Consider the following 13,744-nt stretch of genomic DNA (forward strand, 5'->3'; position numbering starts at 1 on the left):
CACTCGAAAATCGACATGGCAGGTCTGAAAGACGAAGAGTACAAGACGAAATCCTGTCAACGTGAGTTTATTCATGGCGGAATGCGGATTAAGAAGAAGCTTTACGACGCAGACTCCTCTACAAAAAGTATACAGTGCGCTGCAAGAATGAGGCTGCTGGTTCAAATATCGAAGTCTGTTTTTGCAGCTGCGGAGACAATATCAACGTATGATTCATTATTTACTGTTCGCAGATTGCAGGTAATTTTATTCATGAGAAAGAAGCGCCTGAGAAGGAAGTTGATTCGTCAACTGCAACAAAATCGGAAGGACGAACGGATGTCAAGAGCAAAGTAGTTTGAAAAGGCATGAAGGAAGAAGGATCTCTAAGAAAGCCTGTGCTCATCCGTTCAATATGGATAGACGAAAGGATAAGTGATTCGTGGAGACACGCTATCATAATTCCGCTTCACAAGAAATTATCCGTCACGGACCCAAGGAATTATCGAAGAATCTCTTTGCTGCGTGTTATGTACAAGGTAGTGGAGCGCATTATCCTGGACCGACTCATTTAACACCGCGAAGAAACAACGCGCGACAAGCTGGCTTTGGTCCCGGCCGATCTACGATTGACCTGGTGTTCATCGTCAGGAGAGTGATCGAAATCTGGCAGCGGTATTCGAAGCCAATGCAACTAGCGTTTCTGGACTTTGAAGCCGCGTTCGACTCTTCTCACCTAGGCCATCTTCTCAACGCGCTCCGCGCTGATGGAGTACCAGGAAAGTTCGTTCGCTTGCTTGATGACATGAATCAGCGAACAACTGCTGCAGTTCGAACACCAGCCGGATGTACAACACCGTTTGAAGTGGTAACTGGAGTAGGAAAAGGGGGTGCCAGGACCCTTTCTGTTCAATTTCGCCATCGACGACATTATGCGAACAGTCGACCAGTGTCCTGCCGACATTGTCTTAGCACCATCAGGGTGTCCCTTGACTGATCTCGAGTACTCCGACGACGTTGTTATATTAACGGAAAGCAGTACGAAACTTCAACATGTTGTCAACCTTGTATGGAAGCTGGCCGCAGCCTATGGACTACGTTTACGTCTACGCTCAAGAACAACGGCAGCTACGAGAGAGATGTTCAGCAAAGATGCGCTAAAGCCACTTCTGCATTCAACTCCTTAACGAAATGCCTGTGGTCGACCCCCATCACCAACGAAGTCAAGCTGCGAGTCTACCTATCCGCAATTCGCCCCATCATGATGTACGGATCGGAGACTTGGGCAGCACCACCAGCGCTTATGGAGAGGCTTGACTGCACGGAACGAAAGCCGCTTAGATGGCTACTTGGCTACTTTTGGCCAAGGGTATGCCACAATGATGATCTTCACGCAGAAATTGATGTGGTATACCGGCGGATGACACGTGGAAGATGCCAACATCTTGCACCGCCATCGAAAGTGGCTAAAGTAAATCGTCTTCGCTTCTTTGGTCATATATTAAGGAGATCGGCAGATCGCCTTGTTCAACGAGTTCTGAGGAGTTTCCCGGGTTCGAGTTGGAAAAAGCCATCTGGCCGAAAACGGAAGTTCTGGACTGAGGGGGTGAAAGAGGACCAGAGGACATTCAGCGTGGATAGGCAGTTCAGGCGAGACGTAATGTTTCGCAGAATATGGAATAGCGACGAATGGACTGATTCTGTGCTAGCTCTCGCAGAAGATCGAAAAGGTTGGGCAGAGCTGTGTTCAATGACGCCACACCTCAGCGAAGATGCGGGTAATCGCGTCAAGTCAAGCAAGTAAGTCACATTGACCGACTCTGTTGTCTTCTAATCACGCCAGTCTTAAACTGGCCGCCTTAGCTATCGACGATCATCTCCCATCCTTCTTCATGTCCAAGCGGTTCATATTAGCAGCAAAAGAGATCTACTGTGATATTGCAGATACACATATAAAGTTGTCGCTTTTGCTGAAACTTGGACAAAAAAGCCAAGCAGTTTCTCAGCTACGAAACTCCGACTGTTTGAAGTGATTGTATCGTAAGATCCTTGAAGATCTAATACTGAGTTGACTTTTACTTGAATGTTGTTACCACTTTCCTATACTCGATTTCGGCACAACTGGTTTGACGAGCAAGGCAGGAAGGCCTCGATCGAGACGCAAAGGAGCAGAGTCGACGGACTGAATTCCTGAATAGGTTCGTTGTCTACGGAAAATAACTTATCGGATAGCTTTGCCCATGGAGTCACGTACATTACATCTTCTCTAGATGACCAGTTTCGGTACCATTTTCAGTACAGGTCGTCCGATAACACAGTTCTTTTTATTGCTCTGCTAAGAATGCTTCTTCCGAGCAGTAGATCTACAATTCGCCTGACGTCGCCGTCGCCACTTTCCTTTGCTCCCGTTCAAAAATGAGTGGCATTTCCGAATTAACTGCGAAGTCCACTACAAGGTCAACAAAATTGTAGTAAAAACTCACACTTGACCTTCTATAAATCTCGGTATGATTTGATTCAGTATTTGTAGGGTGCGGGACAAGAGGTACCCGTGTAAACCGGCCGACCGTTCCTGTCCTCCCTTCAGCGCCGCGCGCCTCCACGTAATTACGGCCGCCGCTCCAACAGTTAGACATCCTCCACGACACCTGTGATCGCCTACACCCCGCCTCCCTATTGCTCTCTAATCAACGCCGCGATGAAGCGGTGGATACTGCGAATTTTGAGGGGAGGGAAGTGAAAAATGAATCGACAGCAGCAGCAAATTCTGATGTACGGATATAGTAAATTAAACACATATTATTGGACGCCACGGATCTCCCTCACTAGAGGGATCACAGCCAGTTAGTAGTAGTAGTTAGTAAGTTCAGAGAGAGAAATCCCAGGACTACCATCAACTGGGATCTCTTCGCTACGCTAGCCGGCTTTTGGGAAGATTCTGCAATGGACAACATCGACGAGGAATATGACCGGCTTGTCGAACACCTTCACGACTGCGCGAAGAAGGCTGAGAGTTTTAAAACCACCAAGAGGCGTCTGTCTCTTGAAACTCTTGAGCTGATACGCCAGCGTGGAGCAGCACGAGCCGCAGGGAACCAAGAACTCACGTCCGAGCTCGCAAGGCTTTGCCGAGAGGCGATAAAGGAAGACCTTAAAGAGAGAAGAGCAGAAGTGCTGGCTGAAGCTGCAGAGGCGGGGAAAAGCATCCGCTATGCCCGTCGAGACTTCGCCAGTCGCAAGACGAGGATGACTGCTCTCCGGAACCCAAAGGGAACAGCCATTGCATCGAGAAGGGGGATGGAGAAAATCATCTACGACTTCTACTCTGATCTCTTCGACAGCCATGTCCACTTGCCTCCTCACCATCTGAGGGAAGATGGACAAGTCATTCCAGAGGCTCTCCCGTCCGAAATACGACATGCTATCATGTCGGTAAGAAATCGTACGGCACCCGGTCCCGACAGAATAAGACCAGAACACCTGAAGAGCCTTCCGCCAGTACTCATCAACACCCTGGCGAGGCTCTTTACACGTTATCTGTCGGAATGCAAGGTTCCTAAACAGTGGAAGACCAGCAAGACCGTGTTGTTGTATAAAAAGGGAGATCCACATGACATCGGCAACTATCGCCCAATCTGCCTACTGTCCGTCATCTACAAGCTCTTTACAAGAGTAATCCTTAATAGGATTGAAAAAGTCTTGGATGAAGGACAGCCATGCGAGCAAGCAGGGTTTCGAAAAGGATTCAGCACGATTGACCACATTCACACTGTTTCGAAACTCATCGAGGTATCACGAGAGTACAAGATGCCGCTCTGTCTCACCTTCATCGACTTAAAGAAGGCTTTCGACTCGGTTGAGACGGAAGCGGTCGTGGAAGCCTTGGACAACCAAGGCGTCCCTACTCAATATATAAAGGTACTTCGAGAGTTGTACAGTAACTTCACGACCGCAATTTCGCCATTCTACAAGAACATCGTCATTGACGTGAAGAGGGGGGTCCGACAGGGTGATACAATTTCACCCAAAATATTCACAGCCACCCTCGAGAACGCAATGCGAAAGTTGGAATGGGACGACATGGGAGTGAAGGTTGATGGTCGGCAGCTACACCATTTGCGCTTTGCTGATGACATGGTACTGGTAACACCTAGCATCAGCCAAGCGGAACGAATGCTGACCGAATTCGACGAAACATGTGGATGCATCGGTCTTCAGCTGAATCTACAAAAGACGATGTTCATGCGGAACGGATGGGTCTCGGATGCCCCATTCACGCTCAACGGAACGAACATATCCGAATGCACCAGCTACGTTTATCTGGGTCGGGAACTGAACATGATGAACGACCTGACCCCCGAGCTGGGCAGGAGGAGACGAGCGGCTTGGGGAGCGTACAAGAGCATCGAGGATGTAGTGAAGAAGACCAGGAACACCCGGCTCCGTGCTCACCTCTTCAACACCACCGTACTTCCTGCTTTGACCTATGCTTCGGAAACCTGGGCATTTCGCAAGCAGGAAGAAAACGCGGTGAGCGTCATTGAACGCGCAGTTGAGAGAGTGATGCTAGGAGTATCCCGTTTCACGCAAGTGAGGGACGGGATTCGAAGTTCTCTCCTACGTCAGCGATCGAAGATTAGAACCGCCGCCGCGTTTGCCATAGAAAGTAAAATAAGGTGAGCCGGACACGTGATGCACTTTAGCGACAACCGTTGGAGCAGAGCCCTGAGCGACTGGGTTCCCCGCGGTATTAAGCGCACTACAAGAAGACCGCCGACCCGATGGTCAGATTTTTTCACGAAGTCCTTCAAAAGAAATGATGCTTTTCGTGTCCGACGCGAAAGAAGGAACCACAGGGCTACTCTGGCACGCGATCGGGACAAATGGAAGAATTACAGGCGCCCGCTCGACCAGTTCGAAGATCAACGGGAGTCAAGGTGATCAAGGTGATTATTGGACGCAAGAAAGAAAAAATTAGATCCTTCTCTGAAATGTAATTTCATACAAGTAAAGATTAAAAGAAGCTGCAGGGAAAAGAATAACATGCATATATTTTCATACATCTCATAATTTCACACATTTCACGCCCTAACTCTTCTATATAAACTCGCAGTGCATAAGTATGTGTTGGTTACGATGCCATTCAACGAATTCGTGTTCAACTTTCAACTGCAGCAGCTATACGCACAGCAGATTTACATGCTTATTACTTTGCATACATTCTTTAAACCTTATTACTTTGTATACATTCTTTAAACTCCTTTCTATATTTTACCTTCTCAAAATTTTACATAGATATGTTTATATAGACCGCATGTCAAATATTTCAGTAACTGATTCGTTATAGCAATCGTTTTATACAATAAAACTTTGTATGGTTCTTTAAACTTCTTTCAACAGCGTTTTATCGCTTCATTTCTATCTATTCTCTGGGTAAAATCAATACGACAGGTTAGGTGTATTAGTGGCGAACACAGACTTTTGTCTCTTCGAGATATACCTTTAGGTACAGTGTATGTCTGCGAGGCATTATTCGCGCCGCGTTAATCGTTGGATGCCAGTTTTACCCAGCTAGATAAGCAAGAAGAAATTCCAGGAAAGCGAAAAAAAGTGAAAAATATAGCATTGCACCGATCAAAGGGACATTCTTTGAAACATTTTTTTGCATTTTCAGAGATGGATGAGTGGTTTCCACCTAACAGGTCAAAACAGGATAATTTTATTTTCACTCGCATTTCTAAATGGTGTATCACTTACACAAACCTCTTTCATTTCTTCCTTCTTTTATATTAACTTAAAAGCATGCTTCATGTAGAGTTTCAAACAACGTCTAATACCAGGTACTTTCCTTTTCGTTCGATTCTAAAAGCGCATCATAAGAGCTGCAGGCGCAACGAAAAAAAACTCGTCGCAAGAGCAGCAGAAGCGGCGAAATGGGTGAAGATGGTGGCGTGGGCGGGGCGTCAGGAAGACATAGCACAAGAGGAGCGATCAGGCTACTGTAGCGATTATGACCGTGTAAAGAGACGTGCGGTGCAATTAACGACTATCATTAGCCTCTTGGATACACGGCGGCACATCACACGGGTACCTCTTGACCGTTCCCTCTTGATCGATTGGAGGTTCTGTTCTCTCTCTTCTGAATCCGCTCTAGTGCTGATGAAGCCTTTCATACCTCTAGGGTCGATAATTCGGTACCAGACCCGTCCGGAAGGATAAAAACGCCCCGCAGGTCGTTGTATATTCCAGCGACACGTTCGTAAACCTCCAACAATTCTGAATTGATGTGAACGTAGTGGTGCATCCCAATCGGACTGATTAACGCCAGACACCTTGTTCTTTAACCGTATCCTTGATTTGAACAGAACACGAGTTTGTTATGGTCATTTATCTTTCGCTAACGGTTCACCCAGTTCGCCTCCCTCGTTCTCTAAAAGAGTGAAATTGAACGTGATTTGTTCAGACAAATATCTCATCCATTCACAAAAGAAAATCGTAAGTATACTTTCGGATCTTGTAGGATATAAACTGAAAGTACAGATTGCGCCTTAGGATCGGAGAGGACTTCCTTAGTGCTGCTAAATAAGGTACTGGACAAGAATTACCCCGAAAGTCGGCTGATCGCTGCTGACCTGCATGCAGTGTCACGCCTCCGCGTAATTATGGCTGCCGCAAAACAAGCTTCCACGTCCGTCTGAGAAAACCCAGATCCCGCCCCATCTTGTGCTCCAACCAACGAAAAATATGTGAACAAAGGCATGTCAAAAGTGACATGCTGTTATGGTGACCTACAACGACCTCATATGATAAACTCTACACATGAGCTATGCTTATAACAAGAAAATACTGCAGGAAAAATACTAACATGTACAGATCATCGATAATTTCGCACATTTTATGCGTTGTCTATACTGTACACATTCGCACCACCTAAGTATGCGTTCGTCACAATGTCTTTCAAAGAGTTCATGTTCAACTTTCAATTATAACAGCATGTTCTTTGTCTACGTCTTCACAAGGCTTAAACGAACCAACGTTTTACACAGTCTGAAATATCTGCGCAGCAACAACGCGCTCCCATTGCGTTGCATGAATTCAACTCAAGTTTGCATTTGCTTTTCATGCACACTTATTAGTTCCCATTATGCTGATTGCAGAATGAAATCCACTTCAAGCAATCTTTCTACTACAAAACATATGCATACAAGTTCTTTAGTTGTAGAAAGAGAACGGGATAAAACAACGGACAGAGTAAACTTGTCTTTACAGTATTAAACAAAAATTGATGTGAGCCAGAGGTGTGGGCACCCCGTTATCGTGCTATACAAAACGCACTTAGTCCGCGTGTGTATGTGTAAGTGTTTGTTTACGTGTCACGAAAATATTCCATTATAATTCAAAACTTCCCACCGTTTGATGGACCGAATATGCGCTACCCAGCTGATAGGTGAGCATTCTGCCAATAAGCCAGTGTCAAGAACTGTGCAAGAGTATATGAAACACCAAACTGGACAGGCTACTTCTAATTATGTGTTAAAGAGAGCATATGAGAAACTTTATGAGCATGTTCACTTCCAATTGTATGAAGCAGTAAAAGTGATTAGTCCTTTGATCATACAGATGAAAGCTTTGGTTTAGTGCATTAACAAATCGCTAATTATCGCATTCTCTTTCAAAACATTTCTTCTAGAGCTTTCCAAAGGTGGAGTACCTCTTTTTCTTGCAGGTCTCAAGAAAAATTAAAAATTGTGAGTCTCTTTTAGCCAATATATTTTAAGACGAGTTTTTTTTTAAGATTTACTGACGTAATATATTTGAAAATAATAACTACGCCCCTGTATTTCGATGCGAAGAAAACATGTTACAATGTTCAACAGTTTAACATAAACACGGCAAAAAAATTTGAATATGAAAACTTTTTGTTGTAATCTAATCTTAATTATATTGAATCCTTGGCCTCTTTCTTTTTTTTGATTCATCTTCTTCAGTATCTGCACAAAGAGTTCTTTCTTATCGTTAGTGATTCCTTCTACGGAGATTATGTTTTCTACTTCGGTCCGCGTGTGTTTGTTCCTTCCTTTTTTTTGTTAGGAATTGCAAATTTTCCAGTGCTCCCGTTTTTACATGCTGTTGTGAAAAGAGAAATTCGCAGTCTAAAGCTACAACTAACTTTCGTTTCTATTTCACTTTTTCGTGGTGTTTAAGATGCGATTCTAAATATGTTTTTGCACTGAACAAGTGAGGTCGGGGTAGGACGGTCCCCACGACGTCAAACGAGCGGGATGATATCAGAAGTTATTGAGGCGAGTTTCACAATGCTGGTCGTGTGGTGGTCGCCAGCGCTAGAATGGTGGGACGAGTCCCACAACGTCAGATTATGCATTCACGCTGAAAGGTACTGAGGTTGGTGGGACGGATCATTCCGCGTCAGATAGTTGCGCTTGTGCCAGAAGGCAGAAAAATGTGGAAAGATGGGTTTCACTCCATCGTTCTGCTTTTCAGGTCTCAGAATGGTGCCCCTGCACCACGAAGCAGTAGGATTGGATGGCACGTGTCCAACTGCGCCCGAAGGCAATGGAACGCATGCCATAGCGTCATGTAGATGCTGCTACAGGAAAGTAGAGAGGGAAAGAGTTAGACGGGTCACAAAACGCCACTTTGCGCCAACGCTAGAAATGAATGAAATGAAAAGAAAAGTCAAATGAAGTGAGACGGGTTGTCTGCACGGCAAACCACCAAAATATACTCTTCCGTATGCCCCTGTACTCCTCTATACGTAACACTCATAATGTTTGCCAGATGATTTCTTCAGAAATTACATACACGCGTACAGACGCCCGCTTTAGTAGGAGCTAGCTGCTTACGTGATCTGACGTAAGATCCTTATCCTTATGAGTATGAACTTGACCTACCATGACTTTCACGTTATTCACCACTATCATTTCATTCTACAGTAAGATCGCTAATTCTTCGACAGGAGACGAATAAGACGCCGATCTGCGTCTTTTTTCGTAACTCCCCTCAATTTGATCTTTATTATGAGATCTATACATCTATACATTCGTGAGCGCGAGCTCTACCGACTAAATGTAACTAGAACTTTCAAGACCCATCAAGGAAATACTTTTTGAAAAAAAATCACCTGCGCGTATACATGGGAGTGAGTCCGAGATAATTGCGCCCAGAGGATATATGATTTTTGTCATGAACATGTTCTTCGAAAGGTGAAATGATGGTTACATATTCGTAATCTGCGTAATATTGCGAACAATTTGATATCTCTCACAGTTATAACTCCATGACTAAAGATTTCCTAGATTTGACTAAAGTGACATCTTGAAGGAACGACCGACATTACCAGCTTAAAATCTATTTTCCTACAAAATCTGAATGGAAACTATTTGTTGTAGGATGACCTCGTCTCTCGTTTTTCCAGCTCAACAGGATTTTGTGATTATTGCACCTAAAGTTAGAACTTCGGTATTTCGCATTTCTTACTCTGATTTTTGGCAGCTCGAAAAAGGCTAACAAATTAGATTTGCCATCTGTCTGCACAATACTAGAAAACACTCTTATGTCCTATGATTTGTTCTGATTTTTTTTTGTAATATATCTCAGCTGTCTCAGTTTTGAACCTGCAAAGATGTAGATGTTTTCGTGTGTTTTTGCAGAAAGCTCGTTTTTTGCGATCTGTTGGAAGGTTTTTCAAATATCAAGTGCATATGTTTCTCAGGAGGAAAATATCTATTGAATGGTGTCGATTTCAAAAAATTCTGTATCTTTAAAATTTTCATCACAAACTACTTCAGCATCTATGGAAAGTTATTGTCATATACACGACGACCCACCAGATACCTTAGGACACACATCGAGTTAGAGCTGTATTACTACATTTGAAAAAAAAACTACAGAGAAAAATGTTCTTTTTACAAAACGAATTTTTTTTCGAGATATTCTGCCTCATTCTTGGAAATAGTAAAAAAAATCTTTGCAAACCTTTGAAAGTGAAGATTCTAATAATGAAATTGGGGCTTTGCCTTACTAAGCTGCTGATCCTTGACTTCATTCTGAATCCACATTTTAGTAGTTCTATTCAGATTTGTACTTCAGCGATTCTTCATTTTTCTTCGTCATTCGTTTGCTCCATTCCAGTCATCGTAGAAAGATTCGTTTGAACATAATTATTTTTTGGCTCGATGACTTTACTTCAATTTCGAAGAGCGAAGAGTGCAGTTACAACAAAAAACAAGGTGAATAAAAAAGGAGTAAAACAGACAATTTTGAAGAATATCGCTCTGTAAATACAACATTCTCGAAAAAAGACACACACAAGACTATCTCGAAAGAATTCGTTTTGTAAAAAGAACATTTTTCTCTGTAGTTATTCTATTTTTTTAGAATGTAGTAATCAATGTGGTAACACAGCCCTAACTCGATGTGTGTCCTAAGGTATCTGGTGGGTCGCCGTGCCTATATGACAATAACCTTCCATAGAGGCTGAAGTAGCTTGTGATGAAAATTTGAAAGATACAGAATTTTTTGAAGTCCACACCATTCAACAGATATCTTCCTGCTGAAAAACCATATCCACTTGATATTTGAAAAAACTTCCAATAAGTCGCAAAAAAAAAGCTTTCTGTAAAACACATGAAAAGTCCTATATCTTTGCAGGTTCAAAACTGACCGCAGCTGAGACATATTATAGAAAAATCAGAATAAATCGTAGGACAAGGACTGCTTTCTATTGTATTGTGCCAACAGATGACAAACCTAATTTGTTAGCGATTTACAAGCTTCCAAAAGTCAGAGTAAGAAATGCAAAATACCGAAGTTGTAACTTTAGCTGCAAAAAACAGAAAATCCTGTTGAGCTGGAAAATCAAGAGATAACGTCCTCCTACAACAAATAGTTTTCTTGCATATTTTGCAAGAAAATAATTCTTAAGCTGGTAATGTCGGTCGTTCCTGGAGTTGAAACATGTCACTTTAGTCAAATTTACAAAATCTTCAGAGTCATGGAGTTATAGCTATGAGAGATATCAAATTGTTTGCAATAGTATGTAGATTACGAATATGTAATTACCATTTCACTTTTCGAAAAATAGTTTACGTCAAAAATAGTATATTCTTGGGGCGCAATCATCTCGGATTCAGCCTTGTTAAAGGCATCACCCCACGAATCTGAGGTGGTACGGATTTCAGATGGAGTATTCGTATACGGCATAGTAGGTTATGGAGAGGGGGGTGATTCCGCCCATTTCTTGCTAATTAGCGTTTAAAAAAAACGGCACGGAAGATGCGGCGTGTGCCAATCGAACTCCCTGTAGAAAATATTGCGCCTGAATGCTCGAAGCCGTATCTTCCGGGCCGTTTTTTACGGCAATCAGGAAGAAATGTATGGAATCACCCTTCTCTCCATAATCTACGATCCCATATACGAATACTCCACCTGAAATTAGTACCACCTCAAATTCGTGGGGTGGTGCCCCTAATATGTACCCGCAAGTAATTTTTTCAAAAAGTGTTTGCGTGATGTGGCTTGAAAGTTCTAGTTACATTCAGTCGATGGAGCTTGCACTCACGGATCGGATCTACTGATGCATAGATCTTATATCGAAGATCAAATTGAGGCAAGTTATGATGAAAAGACGCGGATCCGCGTCTTTTTCGTCTTCTGTCGAAGAATTAGCGGTCCTACTGTACGTTAACTGTTGGGAAGAAGATGAGAAAAACATAGACGTTATAGCGGTATAGAAGGATATATCATGCTATAAAATAACGGACTAGCCTATCACGGTGTATGTGTGTGTATGGAACGAAATATCAGAGAGTGAGAGACCTCTCCCACGGCGTCTAATTGGTGTGTCAGCGTCGGAAAGCGATAGAGTGAAACGGATCCAACGACGGGGTAGCATTGGTGCGCTGATGTCAGAAAGCGCTAAGGACTGCACAGTTGGCGCGATGGCTCAAAAATAGGAATCAAAGTAATTACTGACACAGAAATTCCAAGCGGATTCGTCAAAAAGAGAGTGAGACATTGCGAACTGTTTCATAGCTCTGATAACTGTTGTGTTTCATCCTATGCATTATTCCGCTCGTCTATTTTCCTGCATGTTTGCCTCAGGTTGGTACCATCCTTTCTTCACAAACAAAAGCAAAGTTGAAAACAGACATGCAAACAGCAGTTTAGATAGTAGCTAATAGCTTATTTGACCTGACATCAACTTTGGAAGTACGATGGTGACGTTCACATCATTTAGTGTTCGCACATCATTCTATGCTAATTGTAGGAGAAAATCTAATAGTTGCAATACCATTTCCAAATTGTAGCGGTAGCGAAGGAATATAGGTGTAAAATTGAGTCGGAATATTCTTCAAACGAAGTGGTGAACCTCTGAGGAAGAAAACTACAAAAGCTTCTATCAATGCCATAATTTCTTTAAAAAAAAAAAGGAAAAAAAATATTGTGAGGGAAAGAAAAATTCAGTTCTGTAGAAAATATTTACACAAACTGCCACGGGTGCGTGTAAAGAAGTACCCGTCGATTTTTGATTATGCCTTGCTACCCAAGTAGCAGACTATGCCCTTCTTCCGCTGATCATACGCCACATCACAGTCTAAGATAAATCACGAGCTGCTAAATTGTTTTGGAGAAGCAGACATCACCACTGGAAATTTGTTATTCAAATTTTAAGGCGACCTTTTATGATGTAAGGTGATCTCAAACTTCTAACCGTATCAGAGGCTAGAGAAATCTTCACGTGAAATATGAGCAAAAGATGAGAGTCGAGGATTACCGATATCTTGCAAATCCCAGGCTTTTTTGTAGCCTAAATTGTTTCCATGTGAAGCTTACGAAAAATGTCGGCATCATCCAGAAAGCAGTGGGAAGGGTCCCACAGTGTCGAGCGCCAAAAAGCGATGAGGCGAGGTGAGACGGTTAACAAGGCGTTGAACTGGTGGGTCGCGGCGCAGTACTACAGCTCGGTAGCTACACGAGAATTTGCCAAAAAAAAATTTGAACCGTTTCGTTGCTGTGACAACTGCATTTGTTCCGTTCCACACTTATGTACTCCCCGCATGTGTTCCACATTTATGAACTCCCCGCATGTCCTTTTCTCGCATGCTTGCGGTTTCAGGTTGGTAACATCTTTCTTCAGAAATGGAAACATGCATGCAAACAGCTGCTTAAATAGCAGCTAACATGGTCTGACGTAGAGAAGAACGTAAGAACCTTGTCTTCATCAGTATGATGATAGCGTCCACGACATTTCATGTTACTACATCATTTTCTGCTAACTACTGGGGACCAAACCATACCATAACCCCTACATCGAATAGTGTTTTCAAATTGTGGCGGTATTAAAGGGGTATGGGTGACAAATCGAGTTTGAGTATTGTCCAAACCTTCAGAAATGACATGCTTAGAAAGAAAACTATGAAATCCTTCATCACTGCTTAAAATTTTTTAAGAAAACAAATAAGATTTGTTATGAAAGTACTAATTTGGTTTTTTAAGTAAATGCCACTACTTTAATTTGATCAGCGAAAGGAAGCACCACAAGAAGTCTGATGTTCGGCTTTAGCAGGACGTCAGACTATAATATAATAAATGTATATGATAAATATATAAATGATAATTATAATAAATATCATGTTATATAATAACGCGACCGTGTATGTGCATGTGTATGTGTATGTGTACGTGTATGTGTGTATACGTGTATATGTGTATACGTGTATACGTGTATACGTGCATATGTGTA

At 42.7% G+C, this 13,744-nt stretch overlaps 2 protein-coding genes across 4 annotated transcripts; both read left to right on the forward strand.

Annotated features, from left to right (window-relative positions):
- Nucleotides 1-15: 15 nt before the first annotated feature.
- On the forward strand, nt 16-976 carry RB195_023345 (uncharacterized protein; the record flags this gene model as incomplete). Of its 2 annotated transcripts, none has more annotated exons than XM_064210736.1 (3): nt 16-127; nt 241-332; nt 428-976. In XM_064210736.1, the coding sequence occupies 3 exons, from the start codon at nt 16-18 to the stop codon at nt 974-976; spliced, it is 753 nt and encodes a 250-aa protein (XP_064066617.1). The 2 variants fall into 2 exon arrangements, with proteins under 2 accessions (XP_064066617.1, XP_064066618.1); XM_064210737.1 differs by having other exon boundaries at nt 16-61; nt 241-335.
- A 72-nt stretch (nt 977-1,048) lies between these two features.
- Nucleotides 1,049-8,581, forward strand: RB195_023346 (uncharacterized protein; the record flags this gene model as incomplete). 2 transcript variants are annotated; one of them, XM_064210738.1, is made up of 3 exons in its annotated part: nt 1,049-1,779; nt 2,865-4,655; nt 8,482-8,581. In XM_064210738.1, 3 exons carry the CDS (start codon nt 1,049-1,051, stop codon nt 8,579-8,581), a joined length of 2,622 nt encoding a protein of 873 aa, XP_064066619.1. The 2 variants fall into 2 exon arrangements, with proteins under 2 accessions (XP_064066619.1, XP_064066620.1); XM_064210739.1 differs by lacking the exon at nt 8,482-8,581 and having other exon boundaries at nt 2,850-4,659.
- Between the last annotated feature and the right edge of the window lie 5,163 nt (nt 8,582-13,744).

Source organism: Necator americanus, chromosome X, assembly GCF_031761385.1.
Source record: "Necator americanus strain Aroian chromosome X, whole genome shotgun sequence".
Classification (NCBI taxonomy): domain Eukaryota; kingdom Metazoa; phylum Nematoda; class Chromadorea; order Rhabditida; family Ancylostomatidae; genus Necator; species Necator americanus.